The sequence below is a fragment of the Cheilinus undulatus genome, linkage group 18, assembly GCF_018320785.1.
Source record: "Cheilinus undulatus linkage group 18, ASM1832078v1, whole genome shotgun sequence".
Taxonomy (NCBI): Eukaryota; Metazoa; Chordata; class Actinopteri; order Labriformes; family Labridae; genus Cheilinus; species Cheilinus undulatus.
Window position 1 is genome coordinate 20,045,448 of NC_054882.1, and position 20,173 is coordinate 20,065,620.

General features: G+C 40.3%; 1 protein-coding gene across 3 annotated transcripts in view; it reads right to left on the reverse strand.

The window, feature by feature from the left end:
• Positions 1 to 20,173, reverse strand: part of LOC121526057 (single-stranded DNA-binding protein 3-like) — a 64,314-nt gene that overhangs the window by 18,578 nt on the left and 25,563 nt on the right. For all 3 annotated transcript variants that reach the window (XM_041812345.1, XM_041812344.1, XM_041812343.1), the window contains exon 5: positions 2,664 to 2,753. In XM_041812345.1, the coding sequence (XP_041668279.1) occupies positions 2,664 to 2,753 (90 nt within the window). The remainder of the gene's footprint in view (positions 1 to 2,663; positions 2,754 to 20,173) is intronic.

Genomic DNA, 20,173 nt, shown 5'->3' on the forward strand with positions numbered 1-20,173 from the left:
GTCTTTTCAGTCAGACCAGTGCACCACAAGGGTCATGTACTTGATTTTGTACTCCCCATTTTCTGTAAATGCACATTTATGATCCAACCAGTAAGAAAAACGGTTAAAAAGCAGTACGACTTGCTCATCATGTGTCCCAGTATGCTCTCAGTGGAAAAACCAGCACTTGCAGTTCACTGAATGGGGTTCATTTTCAATCATGCTCTTGTACAATGTGTGACAGCGGCAGCTGCACCCACTTGCCTGAATGATGTAGCGTGTCTCAGCACTTTATAATACTATACCTAAGCTGGAGCCAACTTTTTAGATGACAAATAAGATATTACAAGTGAAGCTTACACACTGACTTTTATGATAACTACTCTTATTTTGACTGATATTGAGATACACAATCATCTAGCAAATTCTGCAAGTTGTTTTGCATTCAACCAAGCCTGACTCCTTTATGACTGGGGCTTTACCTTTAACCTTTTTTGTCATTTGCCTTCCTTAGCTTTCTCTGTTAATCCCTCTGCTCATCACTTAAATGTAACCAAGAGCTGTTCTGGTGGGAGGGACAGAGCTTGAATGATGGGAGAAAGTGGTCCTTTTACCACACAAGAGGCTTGAGGAGGCTTGTACTGAGCTAAAAGGCTAGCTGAGCCTGTTTCACATCTAAAATCATCTTAATTTTGTCACAAACATGATTATAATTGAAACAGTGATATACTATCAATTGAAGGAACCTTGTAGGGTAAGAGATCAAGTAATGATGTGCTGTTCACAAATGAGCCTGTTCAACAAAACAGCTTTTTAACTTGAGCCACGATAACTAGCTCGTGTCTGAGTGCCAGTTTCTTTTCCTCCATCTGTTGTCGTTTTATTGATCCACAGTTAAAAAGACAAACTGGAATCAAATAATGAGCCGTTTGGGAGCAGAACAAGCAGCTCTACTGAGCTGAGCCAAATGATCAGGATCTCTGAAAAGAAACTGATTTCCCGTCACAACGAGTGATACTGGACAGACATCAGCTGAGGAAACACAGGTAAGATCAGAGTTAAATGTGCTAGGCAGGCTTTAGACGGAGGGTTTTTTAATTCCTGCCTGCTCCAGTTTTACCTGAATATTTTACTATTTTCAGGACAAAAAAAAGCTGCTTAAGAACTAAGACAATTTTCATTTTTGCACTGTGTATAGTTGTAAACAGCACAAAACATGACAGGGTTTCTCGATGCAAAAATCACTACTTGCCCTCCATCTGGACTTCTGCTGCGTGGCGTCATCTGCAAAGAAGCTATTGCATTCAGAAAAAGTTGCTGTTTTGATGACTATGGCAGAATATTTCACCAATAGAGGCTGCTTTTACTTGATAATCGAAGACAAGCTATTTAGCATAACAGGTTTACACTTCTGAAATATCCCACAAGAATTGGTAAGGTTCTCAAACAGATCTGAAACTTTGCATCTTAAGAGGAATAGTCTTGATAACAACCAGACAAAGACCAGACTGAGCACAAACTGGAGTTGCAGAAAGCTTACAGTTCTAATAGGGTCCATAGACACATCACACAAACACAGATGCAAACCCTCACCCAATCTCACTCCCCCACCTATGTTATAAAAAGCACTTTGATGCATCTCCTCACCCTCTCTCCATCCCTTTCCCTTCCTTAAACACAGTCGTACTCTTACCCCTCCAATCCCCAGCACATCAACTCGTTCTCAGCAAGCAAACAATGAAGCATTAGGTCGCCACAGAAACAAATACCAAGCCACAATCCTAGTGGCACTGATCTTTCACATTTCCCTCTCCTCCATCCTGTAACTCACTTATTCTCCCTCCCGCTCTCCTCCACCACCTTATCGTGCCTCCTGCCAAATGCCAGTGCTGTCCATCACACCACTGCCTCGCTGACAATGTGTGCGTTTTGCGACTGCCTGCGTGCGTGTTTGTGGGTCTCCTTCTATTCACTCTTCAGACAGCCATCTCCCACACTAAAACCTTTCCCTTCACAGAGCCGAGATGGGTCAGAGACAGAGACAGAGATGGAAGACGGAGGAGCGGAGGGAGAGGATGAAAACAGGGGGACGGCTGAATCATGAATCGGACAAACAGCAGCCTGGTGAGGGCGAGCCACAGATGAATGAACGACATGAGCATCAGAGGCTCTGGTGGGTGTAAATATCAAGAGCAGAATAAATGATGTTTTGAAAAATGTGGGAAGAAGGACGAACAAGTGGGAGAGTTGGAATCGTGGTGTCATCTGAACAAACTTAACATAATTGTGTGGAATCTACTAATGGTGGATATATAAGGCTGATAAGAGTTATCAAAACCTCATATTTATCATCTACTGATTATATATAATATTTACTTTGCAATACAGAGATGTTTGACTAACCACTGGAATCATTTTAAAGTTGAACAGTGCAGTTTAAATCACAGTAAATGCCTGATGTCACGCAGTACTGTGACATGAGAAATATCTTACTGTAAATTTGGCAGTTTGAAATGACTGGTTGCAAATTTCTAGTGAAAGCATCACCAGATATAAGAGTTATCGCCTTTAGTTTAAACTGTTTGATCCCAGTTATGGATAACTGATGAAGATATGGGACAGAAAGCATACTTTTGGAGTTCTTGGTGAAGAGACCTGGTCAATGACAGGGGTGTAAATCATACCTGGAAGAAGCCTGGAGGCATGGGACCACCTGGCATGGCGTCATTGGGGGGCATGTTGCCCATCACCGGGCTGGGTGCTGCCGCTGCGCTCTGAAATACACAAAAATGATGATTAAGGCACTGATCATCAAGCAAATATGCATGTACATCATGCACTGGCTGCTTAATTACTACAGGGGGCAGTGTCTGCTCTTGAAACCCCAGCAAACTCCCACCCCCCCTTCTCTTGTAAAGTTTAATGGTTAATTCAGAGGAGTGTCTTCATTACAAACTTTAAAATGTTCACTCAACTCTAAGAGAGATGAAGGCCCACCAGCATTTATTATGAATATCAGGGGGAGATTTTGTTCTCATTTTTAAGAGTCTGATCTCTACAGAAACATTTAACACACTTTACTGACTGTTATGACCTGTTTCTTTCAATCTAAAGCTTATTAATGTACAAGGACTCCCAATTTAAGTGTTACTAAAGTTTATCTCATATATAAAACAGACTAAAGGCCTTGCCATGACATTTCACCTGTTTTCACAAAACCTACTCTGCGTTATTGTATGCAAATCAATGCAAATGTGATGTCCGTCTTCATGGCTGTTTAGCAGCACTGATGCATACCAGAAACAAACAAAACCGTTAATGTTTTTCTCTCAATTTCAAAAAGTTAAACTTAATGGAAGTAACAAAAGAAGCTGGTGGAAGATGTTACATGGTACTACAAACCAAACAGGTTTATTCAAATAACATTCCAACATATCATATATTTAACCCTTTGAGCCCTGAGCTATTTGTAACCTTTTTTTTCTCACCTGGACTTACTGTCTTCAAAAGCCTGTTAAACATCAACCCTGGGGTGCACAGTCAAGCTCTAAACATCCCCTTTCTCTGCCTTAGCAGTAATGTCACTTGAATTTTTGGACCATTCTCTGACAAAAAAAATCTTCTGAAAATTTACGGATGCCCAATATTAACAGTGTGGTATCAGTATCGGCAGATATCAAAATTTCTGCCAGTATTTATCTGATATTTTGCCTTTGTATTTAAGCATATATCAACTGTAAATTTTGTCCATATATACTAATAAATTAATTAAATTCAAGGCTGAACTAACAGACCTATGTCAGTTGAGGTCTTATTCTTTATTTATCCTCATTCTTTAAACTTTAAAGTGGTTTTTAAGGACTTAAGTTTGTGTACTTGGTCATCCTCAAACCTGGAAGTGTGTCAGAAAGGACTGAAATTTCTTGTCTGAAAAGCAAATTTAAATATCAGTATCAGTACTGATATCGCTATCAGCTAAAATGAAACTGTAAATAATGCGAGTTGGATATTGGCAAAAATCCAGTATCATGCATCCCTAGAAAAAATATGACGTGACAAAAGAACAGCCTACCATTGTTCGTCACAGCTCAGTCACAATGCATTGTGGGATACAAACAGACAATATGGCGGACAGCATTAGCTGCTTTAAATTGATTTAAAAAATGGATTAAAAGATGTTCGATATCTGAGTAACTGGTGTGGACACATAAGTTCCAGGCTCACAAAAAATGCCTCCGTAAGGCCGACTAAGGCATGGATAGCATCACTAGAAAGGCAAAACAGAGGGTTTGAAGAGGGAAAAGAAGAAAGTGGCTATCCAACAGTTAACTTTTTATAGCCCATGTCTCCCATTGTCATAAATGTCTTACCTTTTCTTTTAGTATTCATTTTTTTAATACTGCAATAAACACTGTGCCGTGGACTTAAGATCTTAATGCTGTTACATCCCTTGTAATAATTGTTAACAATTAAGATGTTGTATGTTACTCTTGTACAAGGCTACTGAAGATAAAAAATACTTTGACATTAACTTTACTTATAAATATAACAGACTTTTTAAGACCTTTTTAAGACTTAGATTGAGAAAAATTAATTCCATTTTAAAGCAGCAAATGGTCAAAATTGAAAGATGTGAGATTTCTCGGTACACCAGACCTGTGATGAGTTTTCTGATTTATTGTATTGTTTATGAAATGTCAAATGGTTTAATGCAAAGACATTTTCTGGTCATAATGCCCTTGAAACACACAAGTTAAAGTTTTAGGATGATCAAATTAACAATTTACAATCCTTAAAACAGACTTTAAGGCAGTGGTTCTAAACTGGTCCAGCAATAGGACCAACCACTGCCTCTGTAACCTGAAACTGAGACCAAAATTTCTTTAAAATCAAGGTTCGTTACCTTCAGTTGTCGGTGCAAGCTGTTTCTACATCGCCGCTGCCGAGTTCAGACCTGCTATGCCAACATTATGTAATATTACGACGCATGAAGCAAATACTCTGAACTATTTCTTGAGTAAACCACTGGGCGGAGTGACACAGTGCAGCAGCCATGTCTGGAGTGTAGTTCCGGCTTTGCATTTAGCTTTAAAGCATCTCCGTCTCGTAATGTTCCATGATTATTTCATAGCATGGTGAATGTGCAGGTCACAACTTGTCCATGAGAGCGTTTTGGAGTTGTTGGATTGTGTATTTGATGAGTTTGATGAGGGAAAGCCGGAATACCGTCTGCTTACATTAACTTGGCACAGCAGGTCCGAACTCGGCAGCGGCGATCTACAAACAGCTTGCACCGACAACTGAAGGTAACGAACCTATTACTAAGACTATAGGGATTATGGCAATGGACGAATTTGCCAAAATGTTGAAGTATCCCTTTAAGACACTACATGGAAAACTAAATGTCTTTAAGACATTTCCATCCAAGATAACAGGATACTTAAGTCAAGCGCTCAAGAAAAACCAGAGTTTACTCCTTGTCCTCACGCCTGCCTGTAGCAGTGGTACTCAACTGGTGGGTCAGGACCTTAAAGTGGATTGCGAAGCTCATTTCAGTGGGTTGATAATGTTTGTCAGGAAAATAAATGCAGCAAAAAATCTCTATACGGAAGCCCTAAGTGGATATACTTTGTTTATTTGTCTGTGTTTGCACATGAGAAATTAAAATTGATAGGCAGAGCTTTCACAAGGAAAATACACAAGACCCGACAAGGGCTTATAATTAAATCTCACCATGTCATGTATTAATCATTACAACAGGTAATGATAAAAGACAATATAACAGCAAACAAAGTAAGGAAAACAGAAATGAGAAAGACAGGACAGGAAAGGGAAGTAGTGCAAAGTACAAGACTTTTTTTTTATTATTGCGGGTTTAAGGGGGAATCCCTAAACCATAGAATTTGTACATGTGTATACAGTTCAATCATACATGTATTTTTTAGGTTTTCCTATGATTTCAATATCTATCTTGAGCATTACACTTATGTATCTCCCTTTCTTTAGATAACAGCAGGTTTTCCCAAGATAACAAGGAAATTCCTCAAGAAAAAACAAATTTCCATGCTGTCTTGGGGAGAAAGGAGTCTTTCTGCAATTATGTTCTTTTTGAACATTTGTTTTGTCCCGTCTCTTTGTTCATTATGGATTTTTTTCCATTTATGACCAAATAATGTTTCATAAAATAAATTTGAGTGGATGAACATTTTCAAACATTTCGGTTGCACTTTCTCTTAAGGAAGTCGTGGTTGGTCCTGGTGCCCGATCAGCTGAGAACCACTGGCCTATAGGACTTCTGTATATCCTAGATATTTATTATATTTATCATCCCTTATTTACTATAAACCTGGCTGTTTCCTGCTTCCTCCTTTGTCTGAGAGACAATATGGAAAAACAAAAGTAGAATGTAGGCTAGAGGAGAGGGGCTGAATGATTCAGCCCGGGAGTTAAATATGATATAACTGTATTCTTGTCAACACACATAGATGGAGACGTGTGTTCAGAGTGCTTACATAAGCACGCCGGAACAAACGCACACATACACGCAAGCACACCAACGCGCAAACATCTCTCACAAACACAAACAGGGACACACAAAGAGTTGCATCACAGGCTCATAAAGTGCAGCCCTTCAGTACAGAGAGGCAGACAGGAGAGAACCACAGCCTACAGGACCAGAACAGAGGAGGGGGTATGGGGGGGGAGGTTAAGACCCAGGGGAGGGAAGGGTTCTCACAAATAGTTCCACCAGCGCACACACAGGATAACATACAACATCCGTGTGACAAATACTGTATGCTTGGACAACGACGCATTCTGCCAATTACACACATGTACACAAACGCAGCCGCTGCCCTTCTTCTCCTTTAAAAATGACACAAACACCTCCCCCCATCCTTATGCTAATTCTGCGAGTGAACATGAGCAGGCCACTGAGTCCCTGGGGAAGGAGCAGGGTCGGCTGCCTCTTTCTCTCCTCCTCCTCTTCCTCCATCCTCACTTCTTCTCCTCTTTTTGCTCACTCTTCTCCCCGTCCTTTCTCCTCTTCGTGACCCCCCTCACTTATTTTATCTACCTTCCCTGTGCCCCAACCCCTGTACTATTTCTTCCCATCACAACACCCCCCACCCCCCCCCCCCCCAGTAGGATGTCAGCAGCTTGCAGAAGCTGTTGCCATGGAGACAGGTCCTATCTGCACTCTGTCCCCCTGGCATCCCCCGCTCCAGGAGCACAGAGCAAGCGAGTGAGCGAGCGAGATGGAGAGAGAGAGTTAGAAGATATAAGAGTGAGGCAGGAGAGGAGAAAAATAAACTAAGAGGAAAATGGTTCCAAGAGGGAGATTTCTGCTCACAATCAATCACTTGCTCACATTATTGTTCTAGACTGTTAATGATCTACTATCCGCTTACACAATCTGCTGACTGAAACTGAAAGCAAGTTAAAAGGGAGTGAATTTGCCACCATCACAGGTAGATTTAGTATTCAGTGGGTCTTTATTAAAACCAAGCGGCCTGGGGAAACAAAAGGGATCCAACAGAGCTGGTCTAGTTTTTATCGGTGCCCACATAGTCACATTTATCCATCTTTCCATTTTCACCTGCTGTTCAGAAGTGGAGGACTGTCAGGAAAGACTGCCTCCTTGAATCACATCTAAGAAATGTGTCTACCTTGGTGCAGGTAAACAGTGGCTGCAGAAAACGCAGGTAAGAGTATGGGTACCTTGAACAATCCACAGCAGACATTTACCGCTGAACTAATTAGTTGATATAATGAACATGTGTTTTGCTAGTTGTGCTGAATTATTCATTTCCAGCCTGAATGTATGGAAAGGGAAATGAGGGAGTGTGCAAAAGAAGCTCTGGGTGGCAGCAGAACTTGAAAGCGCTTTAATGCCTGACATGCAGCAGGAAGGAGAAGAATGCGTTTCTTTCATTGAAGCGGGCTGAAAGTTCAACGAAACCCACGGGACACTTTCTCAAATGTCTGGGAATATTTACACTGTTTAAACTGTGAACTATATTTTAATGGCCCTCCTCGGCAGAGTCTCACAAACACAGTGTTAAAGCGTCTCAGAGCCACATCTAGGCAGAAAGAATATGAGGAAGTTTTTGTCTAACCTGGTTGTAAATAATGAAGTATTTGGACTAGAGATCTGGACTGCAGCTCATGCTTGTGGCTTTAGTGGTTTTGGATGGAGAACTGCTAACTTTAGCATTTCGGAGGTGAGATATAACACTGTGAAGATATTTACCTACTGTAAAAAATCAAACCAGTTTAAACAAATACATCCTATAGGTAAAGCTACCCTACTTACATGCACAAAATTCCTTAAACCCTGCTTAAATTCTGAGGATTTCTCACTCTAACTTTACCCGGGCCATTTGCTGCTGACTGCCTGGTACATTTTCTGAGTGAAAGAGCTGATATGGCTATTTTGAAAAAAGAAAAAAACCTTTAATGTTAAAGTAAAAACAGATTTCTACAAAGTAATAAATACAAAATATGTAAGGTAAAATAACTACTTAAATATTCACACCCTTAAAAGTGACAAATCTAATACAACAGAGGTCCAGCCAATCGTTGCATTAGTCTCACAATTAGTTCAATAGGAATCAGTATTCCTGGCAACCATTACACCATGAAGACAAAAGAACACTCCAAGCAAAAAGGTTGTTGAAAAGTTTAAGTCAGGGGATGGAAACAATAAAATTCCAATGTATTGAACATCCTCTGAGGTTCAGTGACATCCATCAACAAGAAATGGAAGGAATATGGCACATGTGTAAGTCTGCCTAGATCAGACCGTCCTCACAAGCTGAGTGACCAGGCAAAGAGGAGACTAGTGAGAGAGGCCACCAAGACACCCCTGCTTACAAGCTTCATTGGCTGAGACGGGAGAGACTCTGCATACAACAACTGTTGCCCAGGCTCTTCACCAGTCAAACCTTTATGGGGGAGTGGAAAAGAGAAAGCCACTGCTAGAGAAAACTCATTCAATCTGGACTTGAGTTTACCAAAAGGCATGTGGGAGACTCCATGTTCAAGTGGAAAGTTCTTTGGTCTGATGAGACCAAAATGGTGCTTTCTGGCCATCAGACGAGGCTTAAAAAAACTGCACATCACCAAAAACACACTATCTCCACTGTGAAGCATGGGGGTGGCACCATCATGTCATGGAGATGCTTCTCGGCAGCTGGCCCAGGAAGGCTTGTAAAGGTAGAGGGTGAAATGAATGTGACAAAAAAAACAGAAAATCCTGGAGGACAATTTTAAATGCTGCATCACTGCAAACAGGCAAAAATGCATTTTCTCAAACATCTTCACAATATCAAATAATAATTTAGTAGGGATGTGCGTGGTTAAACAGCTAATTCCATTTATCAAATTAGTCTGTGTGAGATTTATGAGTGGGTTGAACTAATTTCCTATTTTTTTGTATAAATATGGGCTTGGAATCCGTCCGTAATGTTCTTTTAACCAGCAATGAACCTCCCGCCACTAGAAGCCACTGTAGCTTCAGTTTATAGCTGCCTTCCTGTCTTAGCTTTCCCACAGCACTTCACTGGACGTAAATATGAGAAACTTAGCAGTTAGTGTGTAGTAGGAACAGTGCGGCAGCACAGTAGTAAATAGAAATAAAGTGGTATGTAGACTGTTGAGGATTGAACTCACATGTAACTACTCAACTAAAGTGAAAAGCATGATATTTATCTGCAAAGAGGAACGACGGCTTGCGGCGCTAGCTGCTAATGTTAGTTATGCTCTACACAGTATATGAGGCTCACATCACACCTGCTAACATGATGACCCTGTGATGAATTAGATTGTTTTCTAAGTATTTTCTTCTCTATACATCCCTATAATTCAAATCTCCTTAAAGCACAGCAGACTAAAGCAGACACAAATATCACCTCTTTATAAAAAATAGGGAATGTGTTGTGAATTTTGAATCAGGTTGAATCAAAAATCGATTCTGAATCAAATCCTGACCCCAGGAATTGGAATAGAATCGAATCATGAGAAACTAAAAGATTTCCCACCCTACAATTTAGATTTGTCTATTTTCCACATTTTGCACTTTAACTGCAGCGATTGTTGCATGTCACATTATTTGCTGATGGACCGAGGACCGTTAACAGGATGACCATTGGCTGATGCCGAAAACAGGCTGATGCACTGGTGCATCAATAATCAAAGCGTAATATATTTCGATAAAAACCCTTGAAAAACATTATTAAGATGCAGCAGATTGTGGTTATGCTGGTGAAATATGACAGGAAAAAATGCTCATACTTTACCAAAATAAAGCCCATCCGTTTCATTTTTAATGCTTTTTTTTTTTTTTTTTTTTTTACCTTCCTGGCAGTTTTTGGTAAAAGATTACAAATCTGTCTAGGGACCATTACTGCAAATCAACCAGATCCTCAATTATTATAACTGTTGTGAATTTTCTTTCCTCCACCCACATATCTCCACTTCCTCCCCCTCACTCAGGCACTACTGTTACGTCTTTGCAGGATTTTTTTTTAACTCCTAAGACTTGATCCTAGGCTGCTCCCTGTGAGAACACAATGTTGTTTTTGCTTTTCCTCCTTAGTACAAACCCACCATGTTGATGAATAATCTATCAGAGAACAAAAGACTAATGATCTGATTGGCCGGTAGGGTACAGTACGTAGATGTGCTCTACAGAATAGCATTGATCCCTCCCTCTCCATTTCCTTCTCCCTCTGCCTCACCCATAGGGCCTACCGGACAGATCAATAGTGCTCAACACATTATTGACCTCCGCCTGATACCTTTCACAGGGATAAAGACAGAGACATAAACAGTGGGTGGAGAGAGGTGAGAGGTAAGGAAAGACAGGGAATGTATCTGCGTGTGCGTGCCTGTATTTATGTGTGTCCATGCCTGGAGAGGCTACTAATCTACATTCTGGTTCACACTGATATGTACCTCATCACTGTCTCCTTGACCTGCTGTCCTTAGCGCGCGGAGAGAGGGGGGGTAGGGGGGTGGAGATGGCACGGGAGAAAAAATAGCTGACTGGGTGATCTCGCTAATTTATCGGCCCCGTCAAAACACTGTGTTTCGCTCTAGAGCAACAGGATACGGCTGCAACTCTTACCGACACGTCTGACAAACAAATGAAACACACAAAACACACACACACACACACACACACACACACAGAGTCTCTGAAAGCCCAGCTGGTCCTCAAAACTGGCACAACAAACATACACGCTTCCCCTAAAGCTGCTGCCAAGGTAGCAGTTCTGAACCAGACAGACAGATTGGTGCACACGCTAACACACACTCTGGATGACAACACTAATACATGCTGCAGACACAACATCCACTTAGCCAACCATCCCGAGAGAACGGAGAAGGGATGAAAGAGAAGATGAGGAGAACATCAGCTCAATTAACACTTAGGTGTAGATGCTAATGTCTTCTTCTTGTGCATGTATTCATGTAGATTAAAGCAGGTGGTTTACGGTCAGGGGTCAGTCACATTCAGGGCCCTAAATCTGGACCTCTACTTTCTGCCTCTGCTCCTGTTTCAATGTTAAAGGTCAGACTTTTGGGAGATGCCTCTATCTGGGATGTTTTCATATCAGTACTAGTACAATACTGTAGTAACTATCAGCATTTGATACCAACTAATGTTAGAGTGACATGCAACCTTATCAACACATGTATCTTATAACATTCTTTGCAAGTTATTATTTTGCTCTAAAATGATACAGAACTAGGGATGTGCAATACTGGACTTTTGCTGATATCTGATATGCTGATGATTACATTATAATTTCAGCGAATACCAACATAAATATGGTTATTTAACCGCGTTCAGACCTAAAACTTCAGTCCGAAAAACACAAAATTTAAAGTTGGAGGATGATTAAATAAAGTCCCTGCAAAGTGAAATCCAAACTTTGTGTCTTAACACACTAGATATGTTGTAGTAAGGTTTCTGTAAACTTCAAAACACTGAGATCTATGGGTGACTGGATTTTTGATTTAGACCGTTAGAACATTTTTTCACCACTTTCCTGGCTTGGTTTTACTTTAGCAGGGCAAAAATAGCAGCCTACAATTATATAAAATCACAGAGCAGTACATCTCAGTACAGTCTGCTGCCTTCACTGAAAGTTAACAGCCAGCTCCATGCTGTGTTTTTGGTGTATCAGCCACGGTGGCCTACGGGTCTTTAAAAGTGTCATAACAGAGAGATTTGTGCCAGAAAACAGTAAATTTCATCCCCAACTTGGTACCGTTTGATTTTAGGTAAAACCAATACTCTGTAGTACCGACAGAATTCAGATGGTATAAATCAAAGTACTGAATTTGGTACTCATCCCTAATTTTAACTGATACCGATATATGCACCATAATTTTTTTTTTGGGGGGGGGGGGGGCTTTTGCCTTTATTTGGACAAGACAGCTGAAAAGAGAGGAAATATTAGGAGAGAGACTGAGGGGAAGACATGCACCAAACAGGGCTGAGACCGTGAATTGATCCCACAACCAGTGCGTCAAGGACTGTACCCTCTGTATATGGGCACCTGCCCTACCAACTGAACTAAACTTGCACCCTATACACACCTTTTTTAATGTAACAAACACCAGGTGTCTCCAGTGCAAAGAGAGGCTGAGTGGAGCACAGCTGAAAGAGATGCTGGAAAGTAGGCGCCCAAGGCAACCACCCATACTTGAAGGTAAATTCTTACATTTCGCCGATATATTTAAGGCAATACTTGACTTATACTGCAGATGTGCAGTATGTGTCACAGTAACTGCACAGCTTTGTTTTGTGGTATTATAATCAAAACTGCATGATCTATTTAGAGATGCAACATATCATCAGCATGATACCGGTGTTGGCATTGGCCATTTGCTTATAAAGATAATCACCTTTATCAGCAGATATGAAAATTTCTGCTTTAAAATCTGCATATGTCAGCTGTAAATACTGGCTGTATGCAACAATGAATTAGAGGAGTTTTAGACTGGACCAACAGAACTACGTTGTTCCTTACACCTTAAAGTGTGCTTAAGGACTGACATTTGTTAATTCATTCACCCCTGAACTTTAAATTGAGTGTTTTAAGGGCCAAAGTCTTAGGTCTGATCTACATTTAGGCCTCGTCACCACAGAGACGAAAAAGATTTCCGTTTCGTTTTGAAAAAGTTTTCTGCAAAAATGAGATCATTTCAGGAAATGTCTGTGTAAGCCCAGAACCACTGAAAATGCAGTAGTGTATATGTTAAGCCTGTAAATGGTACAGTAACGCTGCCACGGAAATGCACCCGTATAATCTATTATAATGTAATAACTCTGAGGTGGATTTAAGAATGTGGGGTGGTAAAGGAGCATCAGATTGTGCTGTAAAAGCCATAATAAGCTCAGTAGCTTCTGCAGCATGAACACAACCTGGTAACCTGCAGTTGTTGTTTTGGCTGGACCCGCACACGGGGCTTAAGTGGGCTACGCTAAGTATGACGCACACATTTCAATAAAGATGTGGTTGGCTGTCCACACGGAGATGAAACGGTAGGCATGTACCGATTTGCTCGGTTAAAAAAGTTGCGTTTACAGCCTCCCAAAGCGCTTTTTGTGTGTGGATAAGATGCCGACATGACAAAAAAAGTTTTGTGTATACTCCTGAATTCGTCTCCATGTGGACGGAGCCTTACATATCAGTACTGATATCAGTACTGGCTAATACCAATTTGTAGATATCGTCAAATCCGATACCTGCAAAATCTAATATTGTGTATCTCTAATTTTATTGGTTTCCCTGAACCAGTCCTTCAGCTCAAGATCTATAGTGTCCAAGAATAACATTCCCAGGTATAATCAATGAAAATAAAACTTAATATAACACTCCTTGCAAGAGACAGTCATGACACCAAAAACTCTGACTTCAGGCTCAGCAGACTCACTTCACCCTCTGATCTTGTTTCATAGTACACCTCCCTGATGATTGCTATTTCTTACAACTTTTTAACATTTAAGTACTGTGTGGTTACCATGAATGATTTACTAAGCTTTACAAACTGAGAACTGTGCACATATTGTAGTCACTTAGTTCAATTAGTTTTATTTTGTTTTCACTGTGGAGCTACTCTTCCTCCATCAGTTCTACCGAGAGCTCCCAGGCTCCATCTGTTTCTAAAAAGACTAACACTTTTACACATGTTTACAAATCAGGCAACACCATTTTTCTAACTTTATTACCCAGATAATTATCAAGTTTAACAGCCATTTTACACTTTTTCCATTACAGTGCACAGACGCTGTTTGAAGTCGACACGATACCAAATGATATCAAGGCACACAAACACTGCTGTTTATAAAAATATGATAACAATGTAGTGGAGAGGGAAACAAAATACATGTTCATTATGCTGGTTTTCGTTTATTTTAGATGATAGGATGTAAAATCAGTGCTACCCTCTTTACTGATGGTAGCTTCATGAGATAAGAAACCGATTCTGTTTGCTAACACCAGCATCTGATGTGAAATTCTCATATTTTCCTACAACATTTTTATATTCATTCCCTCAGCTCCATTTTCACATGCCTCAGCTGTCTCCTGGTTGTATCTTCATTGCCCTCTCCTTCTTGGCACTACTAAGCATTGTGGGTAAACAGCTAGATTAGCCAATCAATCTTGTCTCAGGAGCAGAGGTAGTAACGGTGGTGAGGGCGTTAGGGGAAAGAGTGAGAGGAAAAGAGGAGGGGAGTTACAGAAAGAAAGAGATAAGGAGTGAGTGGAGAGAAAGGGCATGCTGGGCAGAGGAGAGGGTAAGAGATATAATAAAGCAGGTGGGAGGTAAAAAAGGGGAGGAAAGAAGCATAGGTGGGAGAGAAAGCACATGTGGAGAGAAAACATGTGAACAGACAGGAGAAGTGGAGAAGGAAGAGTGGGAAAGGAGTGTGAGAGAAGTGAGAAACGTGGGCAGAAGTGTTAAGAATAAGTGAGGAGCAACAGGGCAGGTAGAAAAAGTACAGCTGCTGCCATTAGTCAGTCTACAGTTGTCACTATACCTGTGTTTTAAAGTGTAGTACGTTATGACTAAAAAAGCAAACATTATGAGTATTTGTTCCTTTACCACAGCGCCAAAAACAAAAGCCCTGAGCCCCCTTATACAGACTGATCCTGAGGTTTAAATGGCATGCAAATTTTCATACAATGTCTAAATTGCACCAATACATTGTTTACATTTTGATACTGAGACATGGCCAATGTATTTGTGCGATTTGGATCATGTGTAAGTGTTGACCTGCAATTTATTCATCTTGTAAGCACCTGTCATTTCCTTTGTCATCTTAGGATCGATTAAAATAACCAAGAAAGTATTGTTTAAAAACGTATGTAATTTTAAAGTAAGGATGCACAAATGCATCAGTGAACATCCGCATCGGTTGATGGTTGCCCTGGGAACGCACACTGGCTCCTCTGCAAAACCTGTGCTTTGCTCCAATGAGAGTTCGGATTAGTGCTCGGTATCATCACAACGCTCTGGTTCAGAATCAGTATGGGGAAGAAAAAATGCTATTGGAACATCTCCAGTTGAATAGAAATAATATGCAGTATGAAGATGTCTTCTGGGCTCTGGAAAACTTTTTTATCTTAATTTCTTATTTTTAAAAGTTAATGAATGGATTCATCTTGAAAGGACAGATCAATCAGTGTATTAATTACAGCCCTAATTTGAATGATTAAACACCACAATCTGTAAACACTTAGTCTGCTACTCTACCACTGCATCCTTTTGTTGGATCCTTTTCTTCTTGACAGATTTATTACATCTAACTTCAGCATTAGCACCACAGGCTGTTTGGTTCCTGACGATGACAAAAACTAACAAAACTAAACAAAACCCGCACCCAGAAATCTGGATTGAAACTTCATTTATTACTTTTTAATTATCTTAGCCATTAAGGAAACCAAGAAAACTGATTTAAATTCAGATTTAAAGCCCTGAAAAATATGCATGGATTATGTCTATTTTCAGATTGTAAAGTATTCTGTAAATCATCGCATTATCCTTTAGGTCCATTTGTTCCAGCTTGGGAAATAAGAGTTACCCAGCTTTTCAATTTGTACTAGAAAGAGTGGACTGAGTGATTTCGATATGGCGCTACCCTCTAGACTGGATGGAATTTATGAGTGTTTTCAATGTTAAAACCAATTCATTACAACTGTAAAATGATTCATATACAACTTTTTCATACTGTAATAAAACCATAATAGTGTCTGTTAAAGCAGTGTCAAATGCATTAATGCTATTTAAAATCAGTGGAGCTAACATGAAGACGTGAACTAGGCCTGGGCGATAAGGCCTAAAAATCATATCACGGTAGTTTTCTTGCCTTTGACAGTAACGGTATTATATCACGGTATTACAAAATAAAAAAGAGAAGTGTTATTAACCCCCTTCTCCTCTTAAGACAAGCCTTTGATGGTATACTCAATTTATCTGTAAGTATAGGAACACAGAAAACATGTTATATTTTTTTAAGTCTCTAGGTTTACTTCTGTCTAACTGCACTCCAAGTTTCGCATTTCATCTCTATCCTGATGAGATGTGTTAAGCTGCTAATGACTCAAACACGTTTCCTAGTGAAGGCATTTCAGAATAATAACAGCCGCGGACTTTTATTTTGAACAGCTTGACGGAAGTATTGTGTTTAGCATTGTTAGCTAAGCTTTCAATCTTATTTGCCCAACGTCCACCTAAGAACAAGCAAAAATTTCACAGCACACCAAACCAAATCTACATAAACAAAAAAAACCTCTTACATGTTACAGTAAATTGAGCATATAGCGTTAGTTCAGGCAGGCTGTGGAGTCGAGTGCTGCCATATCAATGAGATCAACTGATCTCACGCAAGCCCTCATCAGCTGATGGCAAACTGATTCATTCTACACACGCTGCCTCATTTAAACTGCTGTTTACAACCCCCCTCCACCCCAGCTCCTCCTTTAGTCTACCTCTGACTGTATCAGTGTCATTCTGCTGTCACTGATGCCTGCTCTTCTCTGGGTTTTTTGCTGCTTCTCTCCCTGCCACAGGCTTTCCTTGAAGACACAGTAAAGGCAGGAACATGTGGTGTTCCTGCTTGATGCTTTCCATGCAGGCTCATGGAAGGACAAGGCTATGCCAGAACAGTCAAACGAATAACACCAATGAGTACATATTTTCACTGATAAACTATAAAAATCATGTGTTTCTTGGCAGTGTGGTCCTGACTGAAATTAAGTTATTGTATAGTTGTAGTCACCATTAGAGAAACACTGACATAGGGGAATCCTAATGTTAAAGCAACTAGATACTTGAATTAAATTAAATCTACAGCTAAAATTACCATAAATCCAAAACCAAATCAATCCAAGGTGTGAGAACAACCACCTTGACTGAACCATCAACATTTGCTGGGTCTGCACCCAGCAGAGGAAACTGTGATAATGCCTGCTAAATGGTGGCTTGCAATCTTGCCTTCCTCAAAGGACTGACAAAATCTTTTGAGGTGAGGTGAAATATTGTTTTTTGTTTTTTTTTTATTTCTTCCAATGTCTCGCACCGTCTCCTTCTTTTGAAAGTGGTAGAAAGGACCTGTGCTCAGATATTTGCCTCAGGGGGCTGGAGCCAAAATTAAACCGGTCCCGTCTCCTTTGCTTTATCACTGACAGCAAGCAACTATGTAGCGCACACCCATCTACATTTATATCAACACCCAATCACACGCAGGGTTAACTGGCACTCTGGCACTCAGGGTGTGAGCCCCTCCACCCTCTCTCTCTCCGGGCTGGTTGCCAAAGATGCCCCCCGTCCAAAAATATGCACGCATATACACACACAGGCGCACACACATAAATCCCTGGCTTAGCCTCGGCCCAGTGCTGGGATTACCGGATTAGAACTCTATTCCATTATCTCCCCACACTATACAGCGCACACACAGACACACAATGCCACACTGTCTTGGCCAGAGAGGACAGGCTGAAGACAGACGCACAGTGTCAATCACAACATGGCATTTAAACACAAGTAGATACAGTTACAGGAGGAAAAACACTTCTTTACAGTGTTATTAGGCAGTATGCCGGAGCTGTTATTAGACCTGGACCTGAGCTCCTCCAACAGCAGGCAGCAGCCTCGCTGCAGCTTCCTCCATTATGATGCCGAATCCCTACAAACCCTGAAAAGGCTGCTTCATAGCTGATCCTTAACCTCTGACTTCTGACAACTGATAGCAGCAAGACAGCGGAGAGGAGACATTTCTTCTTCGATAGCGAAAAGCATCAAAACATTTTCAAGTTCACAAAAAACCAAAGCTACAAATCCTACAAATTTCTCTTGAGCAAACCTCATCTTCATCAATAATCCCAAAAACATTTCTCACAGAAAAGCCCCAATGCACAAGGTAAGAGGTTAAATTTTGCATATAACTCATCAGATAAGGAAAAATCAAGCCTGTAAGCTACTACAACTCCCATGATGCATATTGCTAAGGGACAAATTTCATGACATGAACCATAAACTGTGACGCTAATGCTGTTGAGAAAACAGCTTAAATCTGTTTACTTCTACATACGAGTATTTCTGGATTATTACAGCATTTATGAAGCTGCTTTTTGTCGGTATGCAAAAACATGATTTAGGTTGTTTGTGCAGGACATCCTGATAGGGGCAGGAAGTGGGGGATAGTCAATAGGAGGAACATTAAAACTTCACAGCTCTAAATGATCTCTCTACGCAGCAATTATCAGAAAATCTCTACATACATTGAGTATGATCCCTACACGTTACTTAAAAAAATGGCTTTTTTCCACAGTATAACTGATTTATCTGGCATGGATATGATCAGCACAATAACTGGAAAAGCACTTGGAGAGCGCAGATGTCCGCCATTAGCCCTATCTCCCAATAGTAAAGAATCCTTTAAAAAATTCCTGGATTCAGACGGTGATCCGGATCACTCCCAAAATCTAATCAGTTCTTCCTTATGCCATTTCTGACATTTTCTGAAAATTTCATCTAAGTCCATCCACAACTTTTTGAGTGATGTTGCTAACAAACAAACTAACAAACAAACTAACTAACAAACCCTGCTGATCACATAACCTCCTTGGCGGAGGTAATTACTCAGTCCTGCAGACCTTCCAGCATCTAGTCCAGGGTTTCTCAGCTTGCAAACCCCAAAATGAACATGCAATTAATTGAAACTGTGATGTACTACCAACCAAATTAACCTTGTGGGTAGGGATGGGAATCGAGAACCGGTTCCAGTTGAGAATCAGTTCCAAATGGTCCAAGCCATCGAAATCATTTACATTTAATTTTAACCGTTCCCTTATCAATGCCTTACTGGATCTCTTAAAAGACCGCTTTCTCGTCACAACAAGCAAGGCTGGACGGACGTCCACTGAGGAAACATGGGTGGAGATTAATTTGCTAAACCGTTACAAACGGTACTGAAGCAAACTGGACCACTTTGTGCAAACGCCCCATACTTGAGTGTTGTGTGACACTTCATGCCCAGGCTTTAGACAGAGGCTTTTCATATTCCTGCCTACCTTCATGAGCTTTTTAAAGTTTTTTCATTTTCTTGCATTAGTATTTCACCACTTTCAGGACACACAACCAGCTTAAGAATTAATAATGTTCTTATTTTTACACTTTGAATGCTTGACATAATCGTACAGAACACCAATCATGGCATTTTGGTAGCATTTCTCTGTGCAGAAATCACTTCTTGGCCCCCATCTGCTGCAAACCTTCAGTCAGGTTTGATGCTTGGCCTTGGAGGGCTAGCATTAAGGCTGTTTGATATTCTGCAATTCTTAAAGAAAATCTAACCCTACTTTCTCATTTAATCCAGCAATAGTCATTCAGAGTATAAAGAGTGCTCATTAAAAATTTCCTGAACCTTAAATTTTGATTAAGTTGCTTCTTCTGTTTAAAAGTTAGGAAAGAAGCAGCCCTACATCTTTGGTATCCCTTTTTTGTTTCTTCAATACATTTTCAATTGAATTAACTTTATTTTCCTGTCATTTTAATCATAAAGTAATAAAAGAATAAAGAAAAATAAGTTGTATTTGTAGGTTAACTAACAGAGAAAAGCTTAGCTTTGTTAGAGAACATGTAGCTTATAATGCTTATACCAATGTCCTTG